Source organism: Pteropus medius, unplaced genomic scaffold, assembly GCF_902729225.1.
Source record: "Pteropus medius unplaced genomic scaffold, Ma_sr-lr_union100, whole genome shotgun sequence".
NCBI lineage: Eukaryota > Metazoa > Chordata > Mammalia > Chiroptera > Pteropodidae > Pteropus > Pteropus medius.
Window position 1 is genome coordinate 10,581,488 of NW_024353908.1, and position 27,862 is coordinate 10,609,349.

General features: G+C 37.3%; 1 protein-coding gene across 4 annotated transcripts in view; it reads left to right on the forward strand.

Annotated features, from left to right (window-relative positions):
• The window catches only part of ADAMTS9 (ADAM metallopeptidase with thrombospondin type 1 motif 9), a 153,901-nt gene that overhangs the window by 71,168 nt on the left and 54,871 nt on the right, over positions 1–27,862 (forward strand). For all 4 annotated transcript variants that reach the window (XM_039851774.1, XM_039851777.1, XM_039851776.1 and 1 more), the window contains 9 exons: positions 467–677; positions 1,169–1,333; positions 3,051–3,215; positions 8,620–8,739; positions 11,377–11,481; positions 11,619–11,786; positions 13,676–13,945; positions 18,562–18,723; positions 20,812–20,988. In XM_039851774.1, the coding sequence (XP_039707708.1) occupies positions 467–677; positions 1,169–1,333; positions 3,051–3,215; positions 8,620–8,739; positions 11,377–11,481; positions 11,619–11,786; positions 13,676–13,945; positions 18,562–18,723; positions 20,812–20,988 (1,543 nt within the window). The remainder of the gene's footprint in view (positions 1–466; positions 678–1,168; positions 1,334–3,050; positions 3,216–8,619; positions 8,740–11,376; positions 11,482–11,618; positions 11,787–13,675; positions 13,946–18,561; positions 18,724–20,811; positions 20,989–27,862) is intronic.

Below are 27,862 nucleotides of genomic sequence, written 5' to 3' on the forward strand. Positions count from 1 at the left end.
ATTCACAGAATGTTTATTGAGCACTTTCTAGCACAAGCCTACATAAAGGAGGCTTCTTAGGGAGTTTCCATCAGCAGTTTTCTGTTAGAAGCGGCCCGTTTGATAAATGAAATGCTGGGTAGCATGAACCATTTAAATGTAAAATTGCTTTTTTTTTTTCCTTTTGAATTCCAGTGTGTTTTTTTTTTCTTTTTGGATGCTTGAATTTTAGATTGACTGTGTCAGGGAGAAATTTCACAAAGGATAGAACCTCTGGTTTTCACTCTGTGACTTCCATGTTCATTGGTGGCCAAGAAAAATACAGGGATATGCTGGTTTAAAATTGGATTTCAGTAATTGACTGTGGCTTTGGGTTTCATGGTATTTGAGTTAAGGAAGAAAAATGGACTCAACTCTAACACCAGTTGAATACAGTTAAAACATATATTTAACAGAAATGTTCGTTTTTCCCCATCACTATGCACAGGTGGCATGTTGCCAGCAGGAGTGAATGTAGTGCTCACTGTGGCTTGGGGTTCCGCACATTAGATATCTACTGTGCCAAATACAGTCGACTAGATGGGAAGACCGAGAGGGTTGATGACAGTTTTTGCAGCAGTCATCCCAAACCAAGCAACCAGGAAAAATGCGCTGGAGAATGTAACACAGGTGGCTGGCGCTATTCTGCTTGGACTGAAGTAAGTTGGTTCTTTCTCAAAGAAAGTCTTCTTAATGCTAACTCTGATAGTTGATGGTGATGAATCAACTAATTCATTAGTTAGGGCTGTGTTGAGAAGCCCCATTTCGCTGTATGGAAAGAGTACCATGATTGCTTTATAATGCCTGACGCCTGAAAAGAACACCATGATTAATTTGTAATGTCTGACATGGCCATGGCATGTGAAAAATTGGGAGAGTTGGAACAACTGAACCAGTCACTTTTTCCATACCCCATAGGCCGTTTCCAATTTTATTTTCCTACGCTGATTTTCTAAGATTGACTTCACTATAAACCTGGTAAATAAATTGATGGCATAAACACTAGCCCCAGAATAACAACTAGCATCGGCCAGAGTTGGTTGGTTGATTGTTTCTATGGTCTGGCAGAGACAAGCCAGCATAGCCAGGATTTTGAGCATGCTTGATAAGAAACTCAGCTACAGTTTCATTTAGTTTTTTGTCTTTTCAGTGTTCTGAAAGCTGTGATGGTGGAACCCAGAGGAGAAGGGCTATTTGTGTCAACACACAAAATGATGTACTGGATGATAGTAAATGCACACATCAGGAGAAAGTCACCATTCAGAGGTGCAATGAGTTCCCTTGTCCACAGTGGAAATCGGGAGACTGGTCAGAGGTGAGATGGGAGGGCTATTTTTTCCTTCAGGTCATTTCTGGTACTCAAATTTTGAGTCTCCCCTGGTCTGTTCAAGATTTTAACATGCTGCACCTTCCTCCTGCCCTGCTTTGAAGAAATAACTCCAGTCCTCTATCTGCTCCATGTGCTTCTGTTTGTGATTTTGATGTTCCCATCCCTCACCATCTGTCCCCTTTGAGCACTAGTTAAGTTACTGTTAAGGAAATCAGGGCTTTAAGAATTATAAAGCTGCACTATCTGTCTGAAGTAAAAAATGAGGCTTCCTACTTCCTCATCTTTAAAATAGGAGAATTAGACCCCCGTGAGTGACCTATCTGACTTATCCATCCAGTTGCCAGTGGAAAAAAAGCAACAAAGGACCAGGCTGAGTATTCCAGATTTATGCCTTTCTCGCCCCTTACTTGATAAAGCATAAGGCAAACAAACCATCCATTATTAGGCCCAGGACAGAGAGAAAGAAGATGGAGCCTTTTTCTTGCTTTTACGGTAGTGTTAGCACTCACTATTAACATAGCCCACTGTGATTCTCACGGAGCAGGTGACTCCTTCCACCTTCCTTTTGGGAGAGCAAGTGGAAGGGGACGAACTGAAGTTCCCTTATTTATAGGCCAAGTCAGGAATGTGAGAAAAGAGGTGTTTTCCTGCTAACAGTCTCTATGTGCATTCCTTATCCTTGTAAGTATAAAGTAACTGTTTACTTTCAACATCAAATAAAATGTGAGTCTTAAAAGGATACTATTAATGCCCCTGAAATGGCAGATGAGTAACAGTGCATGCAATTGAAAGTGTCTGATTGCTGGAAAAATTAAAAACAAACTTAATGCTTTCATTTTGTGTTAAAAAGCTGCCTTAGTTTAAACTCTGGTATTGGTTAAGAAAAAGATAGAAAAAGGTGGTGGGTTTTTCTCACATAGCTAATATTAGCTAAAGTATCATTTCAAATTAAGTAACAAACTTTTGCAAGAATATTTGATAAAATGGAAGTAGGAATATCAAACTATATTATATATTCAGTATGATCCAATGTTCTGTGGATAAACAGACTGGTAAGAAAACAGCAAAATGTTAATGATTATCCCTGGGTAGTGAGATTTTTATATTGTTATAGTTTTCTCTTTTATGTTTTTCTGTATTTTTCAAGTTTTTTACAATCAGCATAGATAATGACGATAATTATATTTAACATTTATTAAATGATCATGTGGTAAGCACTTTACCTGGATTTGCTTTCATTTAGTTTTCACAGTTTTTTGCAGTAGGCACTGTTGTCCCCGTTGTACAGATGAAAAAAATTGAGGTACAGAGAGGTCACTTAACCTCTGGATTAAAACCCAGGTTGGTCTGACTCATAAATTTCCCACACTTAACTCCTGTACTAGAGCATGGTGCTGCGTTGACTTTATTCTGTGCTTGAAACTGGCCCAGAGCCTGTATAAATACAGAATGGGTGAATAAATGAATGAAGGAAGGAAGGAGAGAGACAGAGACAGAGACAGAGACAGAGAGACAGAGAGAGAGAGAGACAGACAGAGAGAAGAAAGAGAGAAAGAAATGAGCCTTGATATATTTACAAATTGCTATGAGAGAGAAATTGCTGTGGGAAAAGAGCACACCTGTTCCTAATCAATGAATAACCCCTGGGACCCACAGCACACTTTTCAGAAATAACCCTGACTAGCTGTGCTTTTCATTACAGTGCTTGGTCACCTGCGGAAAAGGGCACAAGCACCGCCAGGTCTGGTGTCAGTTTGGTGAAGATCGATTGAACGATAGAATCTGTGACCCTGAAACCAAGCCAGCCTCTATGCAGACCTGTCAGCAGCCAGAATGTGCGTCCTGGCAGGCGGGTCCCTGGGGACAGGTATTTTGAATGATAAAGTTCTTAACTACATTCTTTCCTTTTTATCTGGAGAGGGATTGCAGCCGGGCATTCCAGCGGCAAGGATTTCACTGCCGTGTCTGTAACTTGCACTATACCTCCATGGCTCCGGGTCAAGCACGTGAAATTCTGCAACCATTTTGCTCCATTTCTCAGGGTTGCTGCTTGACCTCCTGCAGCTGACTATTACCTTTCAGACCCACGTGCATGTTTTTGCCCTGCCCTGGTTAGAACTAGATTGAGACACCAGCATTTGAACAATTCACAACAGATCTCATGTTTGGCTGACATCTTCCAGTGTGCCTCTCTGGGTCTGTTACAGAAAATGCGATCCAGTACCAGACTCTTTGGCAGGAGGGTCTGGGCTGGGATTCGGGTGGGGTATTTTGGCTCTCGACGTCAACGTTTCCAAAGCTCACCTCTCAGAAATAAGTCAGACTCTTCAAGCAGAATTAATTAGATCAAAGGTTGCGGAATCATTTTGCTGTGAAAGAATCTTTTCTGAGTCCCCTAGTCTGTAGGGTTTAAGTCTTAACTTGACCTATTCTTAAAGAAGAGAGTGAAAGTGTCTCTTGGGCTTGCATTCAAGAAGTCACTACTGTTGAAATTAAGTCCTTCCCAACATAGAAGCAAAAAGCATTCTCTCCGGGTTCCCAAGTGAGGCAAAGAAGCTGCCTGCTGTCACATATAATCTCTTGAAGAATGATTTTCCCCCCACCCTGTCCAGTCACAGCCCCGGCCACTTCAGTCCTCTGACTATGTCTTCATCTCCAATATGCATGCAACAAACGGGAGCAGCTTTTTTACTACACCTTGACGGTTTCTGTCCTTAACATTGACACTCTTCTGAAACCTCCCCACTACATAGCTTCCCCAGTCATAATGGCTAATCACGTCAGGAAGAGTCCACTTATACTTCTAAATCTTGCCTCCACTTTGTCTACGTCTGCATAACTCTTAAGAAATAGTAAGAGGATAAATGCACGGCTAAGGGTTACTGTTAAGATTTGAATATTACATCTTCTAGAATTGATAGGCCTATTTGTTATCCCTGTCTACAGTAGGCTAATCCTGGCCAGATTTGTTCTTCCTTTGACTGAACATGTAATTCAGGGTAATGAACTGTTTTTTTTAAATATTATTTAAGAGTAATTCACGTTCATAAGAGAAATTTTGCAAAATGTATTTTAGCAAAAAGGAGAAAACCAAACACACTCCTAACTCCGCACTGTAGAGATTACTAGTGTTAATATGTTTGTGATTTTCTTCTAATATTTTTTTAAAATTAATATAAAGATTATACTTTGGTTTTTTTTAATCGAAGTAAAGCTCATGTAACAAAATTAAACATTTTAAAGTTAACAAATCAGTGACATTTACCTCTGTCTAGTTCCAAAACATTTTCATCACCTCAAAATATTCATAAGCAGTTACTCCCTGTTTACCTTTCCCTTTAGCCCCTACAGCCCACAATCTGCTTTCTACCTCCGTGGATTTACTTTTTCTAAGTATTTTGTATAAATGGAATCATACAACCTCTGACCTTTTGTGTCTAACTCTTTTACATAGTATAATTTTTCAAGGTTCATCCCATTGTAGCACACATCTTTACTCCTTTCCTTTTTATGGCTGCATATTATTTCATTGTGTAGATACACTACATGTATTCATTCATCTGTCATTGGACATTTGGGTTGTTTGTACTTCTTGGCTAATGTGGATAGTACTGCTATGAATATGCATGTATGAGTGTTCTTTTTAGTACCCGATTTCAGTTCTTTTTGGATATATATTCAGGAGTGGTGTTACTGAATCATACAATAATTCCGTGTTTAACTTTCTAACTGCCAAACAGGTTTTCACAGAACCTGCACTGTTTTACATTCATACCGGCAATATAAAAGGGTTTCAATTTATTTACATCCTTGTCAACACTTTTTATTTTCCTGCCTTTTAATTATGACCTTCCTAGTCCGTGTAAAGTGGTATCTCATTAAGGTTTTGATTAGTGTTTTCCTAACAACTTGTTGACCATCTTTTCATGTGGTCGTTGGCTATTCGTATATCTTCTTTGGAGAAATGTTTACTCAAGTCTTCTGCCCATTTTTTTTCAATGTGTAATTGTGGTAAAATACGTATAACATAAAATTTACCATCATAACTATTTTTAAGTGTACAGTTCAGTAGTGTTAAGTTTATTTACATTGTTTTGCAACCAATATCCAGAACTTTTCATCTTGCAAAACAAAAACTCTACCCATTAAACAACTCCTTATTCCCCCTCCCCAGACCTTGGCAACCGCCATTCTACTTTCTGTCTCTATGAATTTGACTACTCTGGATACCTTGAATAAGTGGAATCATACAGTATTTGTCCTATTGTAACTGGATTATTTCATTTAGTATAATATCTTTATGGTTTATTCATGTTGTAGCAGGTGTCAGAATTTTTTCCTAAAAATTTTAAAGCTGAATAATATGCCATTGTGTGTGTGTGTGTGTGTGTGTGTATATCTACACACCACACTTTGTTTATGCAGACATCTATTGATGGACGTTTGGATTGCTTTCACCTTTTGGCTATTGTGAATAGTGCTGCTATGAACATATGAGTATATTAATGTCTCTTTGATACTCTGCTTTTAGTTCTTTTGGATTTATACCCAGAAGTGGAGTTGCTGGGTTATATGGCAATTCTATGTTTAATTTTTTGATGAATCACTATACTACTTTTCATGGTAGCTGCACCATTTTACATTTCCACCAGCAATGCATAAGGGTTCCAATTTTTCCACATCCTCCACATCACCAATGCTTGGTTTTGTTTGTTTGTTTGTTTTAAATAACAGCTATTTTTAATAGATGTGAAGTAGTATTTCATTGTGGAGAGTTATTTTTAAGAATTTATTTTTTCGTTGAAGTATAAGTGACATATAACATATAAGTCATTGTGGTTTTAATTGGTGTTTTTCTACTGAATAGTGATGGTAAACATGTTTTCACATGCTTCTTGGATATTTGTATATCTTCTTAGAAGAAATATCTCTTCAAGTTCTTTTACGATTTTTAAATAATTTTAATTATGGTTAAAAAACGACATAAAATAAAATTTACTATTTTAACCATTTTAAGTGTAGAGTTTAGTAGAGTTCCTTTTCCTGTTTTTTAATTAGGTTTTTTGCTTTGTGTTGTAGAAATTCTTTATATTCTTGATATCAGTCCTTTATCAGTGATTTGCAAATATGTTTCTCATCCATGGATTGCCTTTTCACTCTTGTGATAGTGTCTATTTGATGCACAAAAGGTTTTAATTTTGATAAAATAAAACTTGTCTATTTTTTTTGTTGTTGCCCTGCTTGTGGTGTCATATCCAAGAAATCATTAATAAATCCAATGTCATGAAGCTTTTCTGTTATGTTTTCTTCTAAGAGTTTTATAGTTTTAGCTCTTATGTTTAGGTCTTTGACCTATTTATGGTAAATCGTTTTATATACTGTGAAGTAGGGGTTCGACTTCATGCTTTTGGATATAGATAGCCAGTTGTTTCACCATCATTTGTTGAAGACGCTATTCTTTTCCCATTGAATGGTTTTAGAACCTTCGTTGAAAATTACGTGGCCATAGATATATGGGTTTATTTCTGGACTCTCAATTCTATTCCATTAGTGTGTATTGCTATCCTACCAGTATCATACTGTTTTGATTACTGTAGCTTTGTAGTAAATTTTGAAATTGGGAAGTATGAATCCTCCAGCTTTGTTATCCTATTGTTTCGGCTATTTGGATGTCTTTTGCCACTCATGTGAATTCAGGATCAGGTTTTTCTTTTCTGTCTAATATGTTTGCATATAATTATCCATAGTATTCTCATAATCCTTTTTTATTGTAGAATCAGAAGTAATGCCTCTACTTTCATTTCTGATTTTAGTCATTTGCATCTTTTCTCTTTTTTTCTTAATCTAGGTAAGGGTTTGTCAATTTTATTGATATTTTTAAAGAGCCAACTTCTAGTTTTGTTGATTCTGTTGTTTTGTATTCTCTATTACATGTTATCTCCTTCCTTCTGCTAGTTTTGCATTTAGTTTGCTCTTCTTTTTCTAGTTCCTTATGGTATACAGTTACATTGTTAATTTGAGATCGTCCTTCTTTATTAATGTACGTATTTACAAGACATACATTTCCTTCTGAGCACTGCTTTTGCTGTGTGAAGATATTTATCCTCAAAGTCCTGTCCACTTTTCTTTGTGATTTCTTCTTCAACCTATATTTATGAATTTTCCAGTTTTCCTTCTGTTATTGCTTTCTAGCTTCACTCCATTGTGGTCAGATAAGATACTCTATGGGATTTCAATCTTTTAAAATGTATTGGGATTCCTTTTATGGCCTAATATATGGTCTAGACAGGCATATGTTGCAGATGTTGCAGGTTTGTTTCCATAACATCGCAATAAAGCAAATATCACAATAAAGTGAATCATAATCTTTCTGCTGGGGAAGGGTCTTGCCTTTAATTTGTAAAAAAACACAACATCTGTGAAGCACAAAAAAAATGAAGTACAATAAAACGAAATATGCCTGTACTGGAGAATGCTCCATGTGCATTTGAGAGAAATATGTAATACACATAGGAGGTAAGTAAAAATGCCACAACACTTTCTTACTGAAATTTGTCAACTTCTTTCTTCATTAAGCACTCACTTAATTGCTGTAAAATTTTGATGAGATTCCACAGTGCCAACTTAATGGTTGCTTCAGTGGAGGGCTCAATTCTTGGAGTCCCCTGATTTGCCACTTTCATGACATTACTTCCTCTACTTATTGTTTTTAGACTGCTTTTTAAATCTAGCAATTAGCCTTTTGGTGGCTACATTGTTTTCTTTATGACCTGTATATCATGGTGTATTTACCTGACTGTTGGTTGTTGGCATACTTAGGTGGTTTCTAATATGTTGCCTTTTATAAATATATCACAGAGATCATTCTTATACAAAAATATTGATACGAACTCTGATTATTTATTTAGGAATTTTTCCAGAAATCAAGTAAAGTCCTGGAACTCTATTTAGTACCTATTTTAGCCACAGCATTCTGGTAGCTCTAGTGTGAAAGGTGTAAAAATGATCGAAATGTACCCTCATCCATCCAAGGGTTCAAATTAAAGGATCGAATTGCCTTCAAATATAATTCCAATGGGAGGTAGAAATAATTTCAAGTGTTATAATGATAATTGATCAATATAATTTGTACAGAGCAGGATTGTCCACTTTTACTTAATTGTTTTGAGTGCGTACCATCTGACCCACTCTTGTAGAATGTTATGGGGAAAGTAAGGAAAGAGAAATTTTGCTGAATTGGACATACTTTTTGTTTTATTTCTTTCCCCCAGTGCAGTGTCACTTGCGGACAGGGATACCAACTAAGAGCAGTGAAATGCATCATTGGGACTTATATGTCAGTGGTAGATGACAATGACTGCAATGCAGCAACTAGACCAACTGATACCCAAGTAAGTCTTTCTCATCCAACTCAGTTATTGGCTTTGGGCATTAAGATGCCAAATTTCCCAGTGGTTCAGTCAAAAGCGAAGTCCTTTTGTAGGTAAGTGTGTAGGTTGAAAAAACAGTTGATTAAATCGTTGCGGATTTACTCATTTGTTACATTTTGAATCTGTTATTTTGATGTGCCAATTTGTTCTTCTCTGTTATTTGAAATGTATGTAAGTTTGATTCTGATTTTTTATTGGATCACAAATGTTGATTGTTTGGTCTTGTTTTCTTGAACTCAGATTTTTTTTTTAATGATTTCAGTGTAGGGTTTGGAAAAAACAGTGTCATATGTTCAGGTAGCATTGTATTGATGTCGACTAATTCCAGCTTGCAAGAGATGATTGATAAATTTTCAGGCATTTCGCAAGCTGATTGGTAAATACAGCCATTATTAAAAATTGAAAATATAAACCTATAATTAAATAGATGATATTAAAAACTAAGTTGATAAATATTCAACCTTATCACTTTCTAATTATTTTACTGTATTTACAATTACCTATGTTCTTGGAGTTATACACATGTGTGTGTCTGTATGGTGGAAGTACTATCTAATGGTGAGCCACTGCACATCTCTTCCCAACTCTGTGTTCATTGCCATCAAGTTGGTAGCTTGAAATTGGCCATGGTGAGAATGTACAGGACAGAAGTCAGAAAATACTATATAATTCAGGGTTTAATTTATTGTCTTGTTTATTATTTATACATAAGAAAGTGAGAGAGAAAATGTTAATAATGCAAATTAAACTTAAAAGATTCTAGTGTCTGCAGCTGTTACATTGTGAATAATACAAAATTAGGGAAATAGATTTCTGGTATTTAAAAATTATTATCTGCTTCAGCAAAGAAATTGTCCATGTCATTGGTGAATGAATAAAGTGCTTACATGCACCTTCATCATTTCGCTTTCACCTTATTCTTAAATGTAAACAAAATATCATCTAACATTTATATCAGAACAACACTTATCCATGATACAACCCTAGTTTGTCAACAGATTCGAATTCAGCAAAAATCAGCAAAACTATTCTGTGAGAATCTGTTGGCTGTATGAAATTTTAAATAAAGAACTGTATATTTTTATTTGTAAATTGTGTGCTATACATCCTTTATATCAGTAAAATTTATAAGCATATATATAAATATGTGTGTCTAATATGTGTGTATACATTTCTATCTACACACACACATGCTTACTTTTTTTTCTCAAGAGAACTAATTGATAATTATTCATCAGCACATTATTCTCTGTGGGCCTTGATTTTGTTATCATTGATGTAAGTAAACTATGTAAAGAGAAGACTTAGGTTTGCACATTGGCTTTGCTAATTACTGAAGACAGGATTTGAACCCAGACCATGCCCAGAACTCCTGCTCTGAGGCCCCATCTGGCCAGCGTACTACCTTCATTCTAAGTGCCCTTAGTCTGCTGCATGTCAACATGTGTTGTTTATGGATGATAAGTATCAAAAAAGTAAATGGCTATGGTAGTATTGTTCATGTTGTCATCGCTGATCAATTAACCAAATGCTACTTGTGAGTTGTATCATCTTTATTACTTTATTGAAATATTCCAAACCACCACCTTGTAAATGCCTGGGAAATGTTAGCTATCACATCTGAGCAATCATGAAGTGAGGACTTAGCAACTCTCTTCAAGATTCAAAATATACATTTCTCTCTAAATTATTATATAATATCCATTAGACTATAGGGCAACGCCCACAGTTGCAGCATATGAATTTCTTCACTATATGAAAAGATCCTTGTGACTTTCTTTAGACCATGGTCAGAGGAATAGACAAGGTTTGGAGCCAAGTAATAGAATGACCCATTCAGTTTGTAAGCTCCCTGAAGCAAAAGATGGATGTATAATTCAGTTCACCACCAAGCCCCCAGCACTTTGCGCTGTGCTCAGCACATCTTAGGCATTTAATGGATAAGTATTTAATCAAAAAATATTTGCTAACCACTGAGGCTGGAAATGATTGCGAGCAGGTGTGTACCTCTGTTTTCCCATTTGTAAATCTAGTATTATCTACATACAGATGACCTCAATTCATTATAGAGATTTTCTCTGAGTGATTGAGGGGTGTTATTTAAATTTAGACATCGGGATATTGACTACACCTCTTAAATCTAGATTTGACCTTCAGGGCCTCAGGAGTTATCTTTAGGTAAACTCGGAAAGCAAGTTCATGATGAGCAAATTCTGATTAGGAAACTAATTGAAATTTGAGAACAGAATTTGGCCTTCAGATTTTTGAAAAATTAACAAGCGATCATTTTTAAAGGATATCTTGCTGTTTCTCAAGATATCTACCACTTTACAATATTTTTTCTTTCTCCACATGAACAAGTACATAAATATGGTATTAAAAATTATTAGACCCTGCCCTTTATCAAGGTGTCCACAAAGTGACTCAGATTATATTCCACTTAAAGAAATTGGGGCTGAGAGATGTCATATTACTTGCCCAAAATCACACACAAATCTGAGGTCTTAGAATTTTCAGCCATTACATTTTACATGCCATGACCATTAAGGTGTGCATTGACATAAAGGTAACTGGCTTTTTCCCCCTTCTCACATCTAGGACTGTGAATTACCATCTTGTCATCCTTCCCCAGCCGCCCCAGAAGCAAGGAGAAGCATACACGGTGCACCAAGAACCCAGTGGCGATTTGGGTCTTGGACTCCAGTAAGAAATAGAATGGAAGAAGAAGAGGGGGTGGAAGGGAGGAAGATGTTCTCTGACATGGCTGTGGAAAGTGGATTGCTGTCCAGTTAGCGATTGTTTCAAATAACATTTCTACATTATTTTACTCCAACACCCAGTGCTCAGCCACCTGTGGAAAAGGCACCCGGTTGAGATATGTCAGCTGCCGGGATGAGGATGGCTCTGTGGCTGTCGAGAGCGCCTGTACGACCCTTCCTAGACCAGTGGCAGAAGAGGAATGTTCTGTGACCCCCTGTGGGCGGTGGAAGGCTTTGGACTGGAGCCCTGTAAGCAAGTGAATTCTTTGGAATTGGGAGAGGATTGGGGTGCAGTAGGGGGATGACTAATAGCAGGTCCCAAATGTCAATGAGTAGTATTTTAGAATTGGACTTAGATTGTGATTTAAATTGTTCTGCTTCAAATATGTGCAGCTGGTATGAATCTTAGCCAGATGTACAAGAAATGCACATTTTAAAAAATGTGTAAATCAACTTACAATCTACTGAAGCCCTATCCTCTTGTGCTGACTGGAAAACCCAGTCTTAATTTTGAGTCACATCGGAATGTAGCAGGTTTGTAGAGTATCAAAAGTACATTGGAATGTAGTAGGTTTGTACTCTCACGAAGAGTACCAAAGATAAAAGGAGAAGAAAGGAGATGGCCTTTTACCTTGAGTCTAGGTGCCTCCTGATTCCTTTGATCTCTTTAAGTCCAGCGGCTCTTGGCTTCTCTGCCAAGAGTAAGAAGTGAGAATCTTCATCCAGTGCTGTGGACCCAACCTTCTATGCACACCAAACATCATCTATGGAATTTTAAAGAAATAGGAAAACCTTTCTTTTTAAGGCAGCTCCTGCTTTCTGCCTTGCAAAAATCACAGGGTCTGGGATAGGTGAGGAAACATCATAAAGAAAATAAAGACTAATATTTCAATAAATATCATAACATATATATGAAATCTGAGCGATGGATTCAAAGAGAGTTGTGTGAACATCCAGACTTGACATTTACTGTCTGCATGACCTTGAGCTGTCTGGTTAAAATCCTTAAGCCTCAGTTTCTTCTTTTTTTCAAAGAAGACCAAAAAATACCTATCTTACAAGGTTGTTGTGAGGATTATTTGAGATTATATATGTTAAATACTTAGCACAAAGTAGGTACTCAATAAATGGTAGATAATCTCACTCTTGTGCCTTGAACCTCTAAACATACATAGATTACATCCATGCATATATCAGATATATCTGTCTATTCACCAGATATTTGTTAAAGCTTACTATAGAAAGAGCAGTGAAAAACAAATAATAAAATCCTTGCCTTCATGGAGATTATTCGAATGGAGATTCCAGTCACTGAGAAAATAAAGAAATAAATTTATAATATAGCAACAGATACTGATAAATACTAGATAAAGTCCAGCAGAATAATGGCTTAGAGAAAGATAGTATGTGCTTTCAGACAGCGTGGTCGGCAAAGGCCTGACATTGCATTGAGCAGGACTTAAATGAAGTGAGGGAGTAAACCGCATAGATATCCATGTGGTGCAGCAAAAGATACAACAAATACACAGACCCTGAGACGTGAGTGTTCTTGGCATGCTAAAGAAACATCCATAAGGCCACTGTGGCTAGAATGCAGTGAGTAGAGAGTGATAGGAGTTGAGTCAAAGCAATAGCCAGTGGCCACATCTAAAGAGTCTACCAGGTCAGGTAAAGACTTTGGACATTATTTAAAGTGAATTGGGAAGTCACCGGGGGAAATGACATGATCTGACTTTCATTTCCAAGGGTCATGGTTTGTAATACATAGATAACAGACGTGGGTGGGGTCCTATAAAATTGGAAACAGAAGCCCAGCCGAAAGGCCATTGCAGTACTTCTGGCAAGGGAGAGTAATGGCTTGAACTAGGGAGGTGATAGCGTGGACTGGAGGTGTTGGTGGAGGTAGTGAAAGGTGGCTGAGTTGAGGGTGTGTTTTGAACACTGAGTTGACAGTAGTTCTTGATGAAATGGCTATGGGGTGGGAAGAAAAGGGAGGAGTCAAGGCTGTCGCCAAAGTTTTTGACCTGATCAGCTGGACAAGTAGTGGGCAATTTATAAGAAATGCACATTCATGAATTTATAACTGCCAAATGACTGATTCTTTCTTTTTCTGACCTTTTTCTGAACATGCCACTTAGTGTTCTGTGACATGTGGGCAAGGCCGAGCAACCCGGCAAGTGGTATGTGTCAACTACAGTGACCATGTGATTGATCAGAGTGAGTGTGACCCAGATTATATCCCAGAAACCAACCAGGACTGTTCCATGTCACCATGCCCTCAATGGACCCCAGACAGTGGCCTGGCTCAACACCCTTTCCAAAATGAGGATTATCACCCCAGGAGCCTCAGCCCTAGCCGCACCCATGTGCTCGGTGGAAACCAGTGGAGGACTGGCCCCTGGGGAGCAGTGAGTATTCACAGAGGTTTTATCCTAACTTTCCTTCCCTTTCACTTGAGGCAGCGTTTGGAGGAAAACAGACTAGAAACACCCTTGGAGCATTTTTTCTCACAAGGGATTAACATGCATTTTCATTTGTTTTGGGTGAACCACAGTGGGTCAATTGCAGTCCCTGACAAGGTGTCACATGATGTTGTCTTCATGCACCCATAAGCAACCTTAACTGGGTGGAGGAAGGGATGGCATGCTGGGAGACATGATCAAGTGACCTTCTGGAAGGTACTATGAAGGCCATGATGATTGAGCCTGGAGGCAGCAGGTATTTCTTACCTGTAGAGAAATTAAAAGGGCAAGAGAATTTTTCTGAAAGGGAGCTCTTAATGAAAGTCATTTTCCGTCTTGCTGTTTTCCAGATGAGTGCAACCTCAAAGTGGCATGGTTGCTATGTAATTTGTACTAGTAGATCATTGTCCTGGGTTGGGGGGAAACACTAGTCTAGGTAAAATCTATGCTTAGGGAAGAAGTACCATAACTTGTGGACTTTGACAGGTCCTTTTTCCTCTTTGAGCCTCAGTTTTCTCAAGTGTAAAACAAAGTTAACCGTCATTCTGGTTTTCATGGGTTTTAAGAATTAAATGCAGTGATGCAAATAAAGTGCTTTGCACTCTGCCTGACAGAGTGAGACCTTAATAGATGTCAACAATTACCCTTCTTATCATTGCCATTGTCCTTCAAATTAGGATGACCTTGAAAAATATTCAGTATTCAAAGGGAAAACATGCTTTTGAATATTTCTGATTTTTTGCTAAATAATTTTTCAAAAAAAAAAATAATTGTAATGTGGAATATTGGGCAAGTCAAATGGAACTGCAGGAGAGGTAAGAAAACACAGACTTCTGGGCAGGCATGGGCAGTTAGGGGTTTACTAATCACTCCCAGGTCTTCTTTTTAATTATTTACTATTAATTTCCTTCTAGTCCTGCTAACAGTGTTTAATCATTTCTAGAATACAAAGCACTAGAAGGAAGCTGTCCATTTCTCACCATGGTGATGTTTCAGTAAATTATACTTACTTTTCTGTGAATTTTTATTAGCCACTGAGTATTCGCACCACTGCAAGTGTTGGCTGTATGCAAAGCATCTGCCAAGTTGCTGGGGACCTTCACCATTCCATTCTCCTCACTCGCTTCCTACTTTAAGTCTTCCTTCGCCTAGGTTAGAAGAGATTTTTGTTCTAAGAAATTAAAAAGTGACTAAGGGAAGTAATTACCAAGTGTCCCACAATTACTCTGTTTGAGAAAATTCAAAACTCATACATGTGTGTTCTAATGATAGCACTAGAAATTTTTTAAAACGCATTTTAAAGCTATTATTTAGGACTACGTTTGGGGATGATGCAGTCCTTTAAGATTGAATGATTCTGCTCTTGGGCAGAGTTCCCAATTAGGGAGGATTAGGTAACCTTTTTGTAGCAACAGGCGACACCATTCTTTTCCCCATTGTGCCTTTTTGTTGTTGTTGTTCGGGGATTCTTTTTCTAAGTTAAGTGAGGCTGAAGCTGGACACTGATTTTTCAGTCCTCCCTCGATGTGCCTGACCTACTCCCAGGAGTGTGTGGAATGTACGTGCATCCTTGCCTGGTACGGTGCACAAACTGCATGTGGTCTTCCTGCCTTCCATGGCAGGAAAGACAGCAAAGAATCATAAACACTAGAAAATGGGAATCTATAGTTTGCATTGGATTCTAGAGTAAGAACCTCATTTTACAATAGATTTCTGTATAAACTTGAACCATCTCTGAGTTTTTTGTTTGTTTGGTTGGGTTTTTTTTGTTTGTTTTTTTGTTTTTTTGTTTTTGTTTTTTTTGTTTTTCGTTTTTTTGTTTGTTTGTTTGTTTGTTTTTTGTATTTTATCAATTAGAGGTCTCTGGTTGAGAGCAAAAGAAAAAAAAAAACTGACTCTTTCAAGTGAAAGCAAAACAAACAAATCTGTTCATGTAGCCCTAGTACAAGCAGAGCCCAGAGCATCTTCAGAGATCTAGCCCAGGGGTTGGCAATATTTTCCTGCAAAAGGCCACATAGTAATTTTTAGCTATGTGGACCGTATAGTCTCTGTCACAACTAACCGGCTTGCTGTCACAGTACAAAAGCAGGCATAGACCATAAACGAGTGGGCATGGCTATGTTCCAATAAAACTTTATTTTTAAAAACAGGCCAGATTTGGCCCCTAGGCTGTGGTTTGCCAAATCCTGATCTAGATGAAGCAGTAACTACAAGATAACTTTTTAAAGAAGTTTCTGTCTTAATGAATCCCTTTCAACTCTGAACTACTCTTGAGTTACTTTATTCAGATTTAAATTTCCAAGAGAGTCTGATTTGGTCCAGCTTGTTCCACTTGCCCACTCCTTGACCAGAGAAGGGCAGAGTATCTTAATAGACAGCCCTACCAAGGTGGCAACCACTGGGGGAGGAGGAATGGTTCCTTCACGGAGAACTGGGCTGCCAGAAGTATACTAGGCAGGTAAGAAAAACAGATGTCCATCACCTCTTGCTTCTCTAAAGGCCATTTTTCTTTGTTTTTTCCAGTGTGGATGATAGGTGCAGGGTTTATTTAAAGAAATGCTTACCTAGGAAGATATGTCATCTAAAGAGAATAGGAAAATTGTTAACAACAGAAGTTCAGAGTGAAATTCTGCAACACAGACATTGAATTAAGAATTCCTGTTCATCAAAAAATGACAAAATTAGACCTGGAGGAAGATTATATACAACACCTCACCTGTGTACGGGAGTATAAAGACCCAAAATGACCCTGGGTTCAGAACTGTGCCGTGCAATTTCAGGGCTGTGAAGTTCAATTACTTGGCCCCAACTGAGTACTATCTCTATCACTTTGGTCAGAGCCTCAGTAGGAATCATCTGATTGGTCACTGGGCAGCCAGTGGATTAGTTGGCCTTGGATCAGGTATCCAGTCAGCCATGTTGAAGAGAGGGTAGCATGTGATTTATGGAGCTGTTGCTTCCAGAAACTTTACTTGGACCAGGCAATAAATCCTATGACCAGTGTTGTGAGCGTTGACAGGGACACAGGTTACGACACTGAGCCCTCCCTCAAGGAGCTTTCCTCACTGGAGACACAATAAAGGAATAATACAAGATTGTATTATGAAGGGAAAAACTCAAGGACCAAAATATATATTCTAAATTTCTTTACAATATAGAAGGTCCTTCCTAGTGTTTTAAATTCAGATCTCCAAACATTTAAAATAATAGTCCTCTGTGTTTTTAATATGTGCTAAGTGTTTTTTAAAGTAGAAAACAAATATTTTCAAGTTTAGAGTAAGTATACCAGAACTATCAGAGATTTAAGGTATAATGTTTTAAAACATTCAAAATTTACCTAAATCAAAAATTACCTAAAGATTCTCTCAAAATTCATAAATCATTTACCTAAGTCAAAAATTACCTAAATATTTTATCAGACAGAATTCATAAATTTATTTTCTTGCTCTACATTTTAAAATTAAACCAAATATATATTTAAATCACTCATAATTTGATGAGCATAGGTAGGGAAATTGAACAGAGGTCCAACATAATAAGAAAAATATATTCACATCTTTATATGGAAGAAGCTGACCAGCAAGACACTGTATTTGCAGGTATTTTGAAATAACACTGAGATTTGATAGAAGGCAAAAATCAGCCATCAAAACCCTGAACTCAAAACATTGTTGCAAATGCATGTGGAGACTTGATAACTCGTGGGAATTGTATTGCTTTGAGGACTAGATGGTTATTTTACAGCAAGCTGATTCTACAAGTTAAGGGTCATTGTGAAGGATAGTAGCAAACACATTGAGTTTCAAAAGATAAGGAAGTTATGGATAGAAAAAAACACTCAAGATGTAGATAAATAAGAGAGCTATGAGAAGCTTGTGTGGGAAATTAGCTGAAATGTAAACATAATTCTATGACAACCATGCCAAGGGAGTGCTAGACTGAATGTGCACCTGAAGAGAGGTTTGTCAATATGGAATTCAATTAAGTTCATTGGGAAATATACATAAAGAAAAAAAAAAAGCAAATCTTGCTGTCATTAGCCACTAAAGTAGACTCTATTATGAAGGGAGAGAAGGGAACATTACCTGTGAGGAAATGATGTCTAAGTGACATTCCATGATACTTTCCTCGGGTAATTGAATGAGTTCGTAGGAAAGCTTAATATCAACAACAGGCTATTTGTTAAGCATGTAATTTGACCCCTGTGTTGAAAGGGAAGTCAACACCTGCGTACCTCTCAAAGATGCAGAGAGGATAAACGAGGAGTATAAATAGGGCTGCTTTGGAAATCACAACACATTATCGCTCATAACACATTTATTAAACACCTACAGAGGGCATAAAGCGTGCAAAGGAGAAGCCACATTTCTGCCCTCTGGGCGTAGATTGTAAGACGTGTACTTAAAACAACCCCACAGACGGAAAGTTCTCATAATTACTTTCTGTCCATTGTGGATGATTTCTATACAACTGTCTCTGACCTTTCAATCAGCTGTTTTTTTGATCCTAAAATGGAGATCGAGGTGAGGATTAACCTGTTGCGTGATGTCTGATGTGTTCAGTGTTCCAGTACCTGTGCCGGCGGGTCCCAGCGGCGTGTTGTTGTGTGTCAGGATGAAAATGGATACACCGCAAATGACTGTGTGGAGAGAATCAAACCTGATGAGCAAAGAGCCTGTGAATCTGGCCCTTGTCCTCAGTGGGCTTATGGCAACTGGGGAGAGGTGAGAGTAAACTGTCTGTCTGTACATTTTTTGGAAAAAACACAGAGTAATTTTGCTGCCCAAACTATATTATTGTTCACAGTTTATTTGAAGGAAGAAGAACAAGCTCTAGTTAAAGCTTCTTTATTTGGAATTAACTAGGAAACCTGTCTTAATTCTGAACTATTTCAAAAGCACATTTATTACCAGAGACAGCTTGAATATATAGGAGAGGAAAATTAGGAAAGAATGCAGATAAATGCTAATTTAGGTTGTTAACCTCTGCTGATTAAAAAATGGATGCTTTTAAAGTGACAGAAAATATGCGTGAAATTTGGCAATGGAAATTTTGCCATCTTCTTCATAGTTTTGGGGTATTTGTGATGTACCCTTATTCTCATGGCATACTGTTTCCCGTTATTTTAAATCCCTGATGAAACCAGAATAAATAAGTGCTATTATTCCTATCAAAGGTGACACATTTTAAGCATGGAAGTGTTTATTCTGTGTATTCTCTAATGAAATTCTTCAGCTGTTACCTTTTAGACCTTTGTAAAGAGTCGCCTGCTATGACCAATGAAGAGCAATAGAGTACTGGACCAGAAAAAAGATAAGCCATGTGGCCTTGGCAAATAATGTAACTTTGCAAAACATCTTATATCCTCTTCTATAAGTGGGAATAATAATGGCATCAACTTGATAGTATTCATGACTGTTATATGAGACAGAGCATGTTAAATGCCTAGCATATTGCCTTCAATCAAAGTTAACTGCTATGATAAAATGATAATTAAATTTAGTGATAATTATTATCAATAGTATTTCTATTATTAAATGGGCTTCTGAGCCACTATTACATGTAGGGCTTGTGTGCTTATTGTTTTGTATTTCATTAACCAAGACTATATCTCTCTACTCTTGAATTTACAGGGAGAGCAAATATTTAAAGCTTGTTGTGTTGTTCTATCTTGACTGTAAAATTTATAAAACAAAACATGAGGATTAACATCTTGGAAATCCCAGTGCCAAGAGGGGGAAAAGACAAATGAGATGGATGGGCACATTAGTCCACACTCCTGGCTAACCGAAATTATGTGTCCACATTTCTCGGTTTCATACACGTAACCCAGTAGTCTTCGGCAGTCATAGCAAAGATTTTTGTTGACTTTTGTTGACAGTACGTCATTCTGGAGAGCTTTGCTGAAAGGCAGGAAGGGAGAGTCAGGCTCTCAGACTCATGTATTATGGGTTTCCCAAAACTCCTCACAAAGTTCTGTCCTGCGGGACCCATGATTAAGCTTCTGTAATTGGATGGAGGCCAGGAGAGTACACGCATTCACTGGGATGCTTGCTGTCAGCACGGACCAGATCATTCCAAATGCCGTGGGAGATCTGGCCTTGACACAGCAGGGAAACCGAATGTCAGTGTTCCTGGATGTGAGCACAGCAGTGCTGTCCAAGAAATACAACTTGTTCCTGCCTCAGAAGTTTGGATCTAGCCAGGAGTCAGAACATTATCTAACATTCCCACCACACTGTTTACTCATCCTAGGGTAAAGTCATAGTTATCCTAACTAGAGAGAACGTAAAATATCTTAACGTCATAAAGGTCTGTGGAGGTTGGAGTCACAGAATAGCCAAAGGTTGGTGACAATTTCTTAGATGTTGCCAGAAAATAAAACTGGCTAAATCATCCTTTTCTTTATGTGGTATTAGGTGTTTTGTTTGTTTGTTTCGATTTTTTGGTATTGTATACTATAATCTTATCCCAAACACTTGTTATTTGAATTGAATTTGAACAAGTTAATTAACCTCTTCTAAGCTTAGTTGCCCAATATATAAAATGGGGCAAATGATTACACTCTCCTCTTGATGAGGTCATGTATATTAGAGCACTTAGTACAGGTGAAGAGGAAGCATTCAGGAAATAATACCTACCGTTAAAGTAGAGCGCTCCAGTCTGTTGTAGTTATTGCTTTGGATAATTCAGCATAGTTGTGCCCTGTGCTATAATGGAGTTCGGCTAAGAAATTTTTTTTATAGGAAAAAAAAAATCGGTCATTGGCTATTCAGGCAGAATAACTGCAGCCTTTCTTTCCCTTTTTCCAGTGCACTAAGCTGTGTGGTGGAGGCTTGCGAACAAGACTGGTGGTCTGTCAGCGGCCCAACGGTGAACGGTTTCCAGATTTGAGCTGTGAAATTCTTGATAAGCCTCCAGATCGTGAGCAGTGTAACACGCATGCTTGTCCTCAAGAGGCTTCATGGAGTACTGGCCCTTGGAGTTCGGTACGGCCCTAACTATTAATGTTTGTTAACCAAACTATCTAACTAACATACCCAATTCCAAGATATTCTGGGGTACTCCTCTGCAGCAGAAAACTGTCGTACTTGCCAGGGCATCCCTGAAACTGTGCTATCAACAACAGTCTATTATTTTCTTCATATTGACATACAACAGAATTAATTTTTTACGATATTGCCAAAGTGACTTTACAGAATACATGTACCTCATACAGGCCTGGTGCCAGTGCCAAGAAGTAGCTTCTTTTTGTAGAAGAACTAGACTATATATATTTGGTTTCTTTTTCTTTTTCTTTTTTTTTTTTTTAAGATACTAAATAACTTCATGTGGTTCTTAAGCTCCAGAGTGATTTAAGCAGACAATTCAATAGCAGGCATACTCTCTTTTTCTAAGCTGTGGTGGTTTTGACCTTTTGGGGGAGATATCTGCTTACTGAGGCCAAAGCAATTTTTTCTTCACTGTCTATAATTTGCTTCTGTGTAACTCGGGTACAGCTCAACACAATCACCACAAAGCTACCCATAAAATAGACTGAAATCATTTGGAAAATGCTGAAGGCCAACAGTGGACTCAGTGACCTGGTGCTTTTCAGAATGTCTGAAACGTTCTCTCTCGTCTACCAAGACACAAAGCCCGTTTGAGACCATTTTTGTTTCGGTCCTAGGCTTCCTTTGCTATCTGCTTACTGATGTTGTGAGACAGGTTTGCCACTCTAAATGCTATACAAACATCTGGGGCAGCTCTTGGCAAACAGAAAGGTCAGCTATGTCAAAACAATACTTCGGCTAAGTTGTGCCATAAGTTGTGGAGCCATTAGGGCTGTTGCATATAAATACGGTAAATATTCCTGCAAATACATTAACTACCCTGAACTTGAATTTAATATTATATTAAGTCATATCCAGAAGGTTTTTTAATATGGTTCTGAAGAAAAATCTTAAACCATTCCTGAAACCAGCTAAAGAGCAGATTAACTGGTGCAACGTGGCTAATACCTGTTGACGTTGCTAATAGTCAAAGGTTTCAGCGTCTGAGATTGTGTCTACAGGTAAAACGCTAGCTATATAACAACTGTATTTTTATTAAGTAGAAATATAGAAGAATTTAGAGTATCATCTCAACTGGTACTATTTAGCTGGGCTGTAAGGATTTTATTCAAGAGCTTGAGAAATACACTGAGTCAGATATATAATTCACCCAGAGCATTTTGTCTACAAGAGTGAAGATTTTGAAAAAGATTGGAAATAACCTTAGAATGTCAGGAACATCTTCTGACATCTTAACTTCCCTAAGTCACCTATTACATATTATTTTTCATAAAATTTTCCCTCTGGCTCCCATTGTATTTTCATTCTGCCCACTCAGCCAACAGCAGCACTACAGCAGAGTTATGTTTCAAAAAGTCTACTAGCTCTCTAAAAAGTTTTGTTTCTTTTATTTGACCAAAACACATCTCCTAACCCTCAGAGAGGGTATGTGAGTATGTATATATATATATATATATAATATAATACAATAATATAATACATATTGTATATTGTATAGTATATATGTACAATATACATTATATACAATACATATATTAGTTTCCACAGCATTCTCTTCCTTGAACACTTTCTAAATACAACTCAATTTTTTACACAGGATCACCACCCTCTCCCACGAGCGTTTTAAGAGCTTAAATGCTCAAATTTTAAAATATGATCTGGTATTTAATTTAACTGAAGACTTTAAGTTTGTTTGTTTATTATAGTCATTCTTCTTGTGCCTGCACACAGTTTTCTGAAACACACAGAGAAAGAGAGAGAGAGATTCTAATGATCTGTTATACACAGAAGCAAACACATTTGGCAAACACATTGTCAAGTATTTTTACAACTTACATGATTTTAGTGCTTCCTTTGTAAAGTGATCATTATTCAAATACGTATTTAAATGCCTCTGCAGTCTAGGAGCAAGGCCACTCCTGCAAGGTTTTTAATGGTGATTTTTTAAAAATTAAATCAAAAGCATTTTATTTAAATAGATACATTCATAATATATTACTTAAATATATGTGCGCGAGGGCAATCATTCAGATTCTTACTTTGGATTTTAACTTTACTTTTATGTTGATTTTTGTGGATGCTTTGGTCTAATTTCATAGCAATTCTAAATTTCAGCATACCTCAGTGAATTGTGTTCATAGCCATACAGCCACTTCTATGGTGCTTCCTCATTGTAACTGACAGTGAAATTAACGACAACAAAAAATATATTTGAGGTGCTATTGTTTTCAACAGAAAGCAAAGTAGATTTACTAGAGACCAAGGGTAACAATGAGTCCTTCAGCCACTTGCTTTCTCTCCCCAAGTACTCCCACGCTGGAGATAGTGTCGAGGAGCAACCGCTGCTATATAACTAGGCCTTTTCCAAGGTCAAAATGGAGAGAACCTAGTTCAACAATTGTTACTAAGGAGCAATATTTAGGAAAGAAACGCCAAGTTGCTGTTAGCACGGCTTCCAGTCTCTAGAAAAAAAACTCCTGTTCACACAGGATTCAAGTACCTGTTTTAGATCTTTAGTACTGCCTCAAGTCACTGCAGATTTAGAATCATGATTGTGAAAAACATCCTCCCAAAATTCAGCCTTTTCTGCCCTCATTTTAGTGTGTCCTTGCACTCTTCGTTGGTGATGTTTTGTTTTTGAAATAAGGTTCTTACACTGATATGGCTTTTGGTCGGCTGCCGTAGCCAGTCCCCAGAAGCAGACTGAATAGTGAATGTACACATCCCCTGACTGGAGGGATAAATTGGAAAGAGAGCTCTATACTGTCAAAACACAGCAGAAAGCAGGGTAAATATCTGCAGCATTGTAGAGTAAGCTGATTCATCAAGATAATTAAAGTAAAAAAGGTTCCTGGGTGAGTGATGTCACCTATCCAAGATGGTCCCGTAGCGTTCCTATTTTCCATGGCTCCATGTATCTGTTAACTGATAACCTTGGGGACTGTGGTTCTTCTTAGGAGAAATTGCTCGTTTGTGTTTTTCATGACAAACCTAAAAGTGTTCTCTGAGCTTTGCTGTAGGTGCTTTGTAATAATGCTTGTCTACCCGAATAATGAGAATTTATGATTTCACGAAGGAACTGTGCTTTTGTTTCTGCCTGGCGAACTTATGAATTTTGTCTACCTCATTTTTATATTTAAGTTTGCAGCTCCTGTAGGTAGAAAGAGAAAATGTCTGACATCAGTATCTTATCACCTCACAGCATCTCTCTCTAGCAAAAATAAAGTTGTAAATATTACTGCTGTATTTTCTGAATACAGTTTTAAGCAGCCAACCCTAGTATTATCTGAATATTTTGAGCAGTACAGATTTCTATGTGTTTATATAATAAAGCATAATTTATTTTTCCATGTTATTTAATTTTATATACAATGTTTAAAAATCAGTGTTTATTAGCAGACTGTAAAGTCAAATAGGCTGTGTGAATTAGAAATGCATGTTCATGTTTCTTTTGGTTTTAAAAGGATACGTTTTAATTTTGTATATCCCCTCCAACCTGTACCATCCCTGTCCCAAATCTGAGTAGCCAAATGGCAAGTTCATGTAATTGGATAGTTTAAAATGTATATTCTAAAGGGATACTTTTAAAAAATATTTCTGAATTGGAAATGATACTTAGTGATATAAACAAAAATATATGAGGCTTAACATTTCGTTGGGTTTTTTTTCCTTTTCTAATGCTGTTGTCCTGATTCATTGAGTCTCAACTATGAAATATGAATGCTCCATTTATTGAATTTGTAGATAATGATAAAATATATAGCCAGAAGACAAACAAGCGATTAGAAGAAATGGTTCTATATATGTGAGAGGAACTAGGTATAGGAAAAAGCTAACCTAAAGTGCATAAATTTGATCACACCTCATTCTTTGTGTTCAGATAACTGTAAAAGACTTAACACTTGTCAATTCTGTTATTTGTTCACCCGCATTACTTTTCAGAAAGCATTTCTTATTGAAGAAGAATAAAGAAAATACTATAACAATAAACTTGGAAGTTTCAAAAGAGCCTGCACTTTTCAAAAAATTATAAATCATAAAGATGACCCCAGATGCCTACTGGTTCCACATTCCCCTACTGAGCCTCCCTTTTGCACTGTAGTTTATTATGCTAATTGAGGGTGAAAGGATCAAATAAAAGAGTCCCTATATGAGTTTGACATTTTTATAAGGTGAAAATAATAACTTTATAACTTTATAAGGTGAGACTAAAAACTTCTCCAAAGCAGACAATGGTAGCTAACTTTTACTGAGTATTTATTATGTACCAAGCTGAGTTCAGCAAATACACATCACATTTAGCACCCACGTTACCCTGTGAGGGAGGTGTTTTTATGAATCTATTTGATTATGTGATAACCTGCTTTAGTGATGAAGACTTCAGTGTCAGTATACTGACTATTAATCCTGCTTATTTTGGTAGAAAGAAATGGCCCATGTTCATAGTGATATTTTTAAAGTCCTGTTTATAGTCAATAAAGGGTATGCCTAACCTTCAAACTCATCTAACCTTAACATTATTGAGCTAATGTTGACACTGTCCATTTGAAGCCAACAACAGGAAATCCAAATCTATTACTATTATTGATAAATTCTCATACCCAATAGTTATGAACACTTCAAACAACTGGTTATGCTTAAGGAATGGCAAAACACATCTCTCTTTCCTTTTAAAGATATCATATTAGCCAGATTAGGAGGACGATATAAAGATTTTGACCCTAAGGAATATCACGTTAAATGCATATGCATTTTTTATAAATATAAGATGTTTTCCTAACAAATATAAGAAATAAGAAACACATTTGTCTCTATCAATATGGAATATAAAAAATAAGATATTTTTTAATCAAAACATTACAACATATGAAATTACTAAATTTATCTGAATTTGGTATACGTTAAGACTCTATAAACCATTGATCTCAAATGTGTTCTAAACAAGCAAAATACTGGCCTGCATCTATTTCATTGGAGATAAATCTTAGCTGGACTTTTTTTTTTTCCTAGTGTTTACAGTGATTGTATACCTATCAGGGACTCTGTCTCTGCCTTCTGACAGCGGATAGTTCATGATAGCTTGACAGATTTCTACTTTTACAGTTTTAAAAAGTCCGAAGTTGGGGGTAGAGGGCAGAGGTTAGAGGGTTATTAGACTCTGAGGAGGAGTGTAAGTCCTCACACCAACTAACGTCGAAGAATTGCCCTTCTGCAATGGAAAGGATTGGAAACTCTTAAATGCAGAGTGGGAGGCAGAGGTTGAATCCAGGTCTAATTGGCTGGCAGGGAATTTCGACTGGTAAAGGCAGTTAAGGAAGATTTATTTTATGACAAGGGAGTAAAATACTCTGGGTCATTCCTTAAAAAAGAAAGTCATTAATTTTTCAGCAAATATTTTTTCGCATGACGACTGTGAGCAAGGCACTGTTCTAGGTGCTCAGGATATAGCAGTTTACAAGTCAGAGCTATTTATTTCAGTAGATAAAGGGATAAAACTATACACAGTTAGAAAACTGACTCTTTTTCCTGGTAGCCTCACTACCACTATAAAAATAAAAATAAAAATTGCTATTAGGATATATACATATATATATATATATCTATATATACACATGTCTTCATGGTTGCAGTGATCTTTGTTTAATAAATATAAATTATCAATCCTATCTTTCCTTTTAAATGTGCCTATTGCCCAATCATTTTCAGGGATAAATTCTCCCTGGCTGATTGCATGGAACCTTTAAAAACCTCTTATTAGACAATATGCTTCTGTTCACTTTCCATTAGAACCCAGATGTGAGTTCAGTGGTGTGAAAGCCAGGATAAGTGGAGGGCCTGGCTTTCTGCCTCTCCCTGCTGGGGCTCCACAGTCCACACAGTGTGGGAACTTGTGGCCAAGAACAAATTTCTCCCTTTGTTATTTAACGTGCACCAATAAAAAGATCTGGAATGCGTGGATTGCCACACCACCACCTTTGCTTCTTGTTGTCATTGTTTCCTCTAAACTGGGGTCAATTTCACGGATGGTTTACGTGACCACAACTAGCATTTCCAGAAATTTATAAAACATTGGCAGCCAAGAAAAGAGTATGCAAGAAGCCGTACAAAAGATAATAAATATAAGCTGAAACTACAAAGCCATCACTCTTAGCCAGCTCTGCGTCCTGTTTTCTCCTATCAGAAAAAGGTTATACTTTGGCCAATGCAGCCCAATAACTATCTATAATGATGGAAATGTTTTCTATCTTTCCTTTCCAATATGGAAGCCACTAGCCACATGTGGCTAATATTGAACACTTGAAATGTGGCTAAATTCAACAAGGAAGTGCATTTTGAATTGTATTTCATTTTAATTACTCTAAATTCAAACAGCCTGGTGGCTACCACATCGGACAGGGCTGCCTCCGGCAACAGTGTATCTTTAACAACTAACAATAAACTAGCAAAGAAGTCAATAAACTTATAAAAATAAGTTGGAGAGGAAAACCCTGTATCCACATATAAGGGTTCCCTATGTAGGATGCCCTTGCATGCACTGAGCAACATTCTCTAGCCCTTCTGTTTTGTGCCTTTGTTCTAGAACATTTCAGTGGGTGTTCCCTGACAGCTGGGCATTAGAAAAAACAGAGGACAATAAAAAGAGAGGCTATCAGAACCAGCTGTCTTGAGAGCAGTAACTCCAGGGCCTCGATGTAAAAGCAGCTGTTAAAACAAATGCTCCTCTTGTGCATCTCGGAGTTCAAGTTCATCATGGCAGTAAGTTCAGTTAAGGAGAAAGAATGTTTATGTGTTCAGTGGGCTGAAAGGGCAA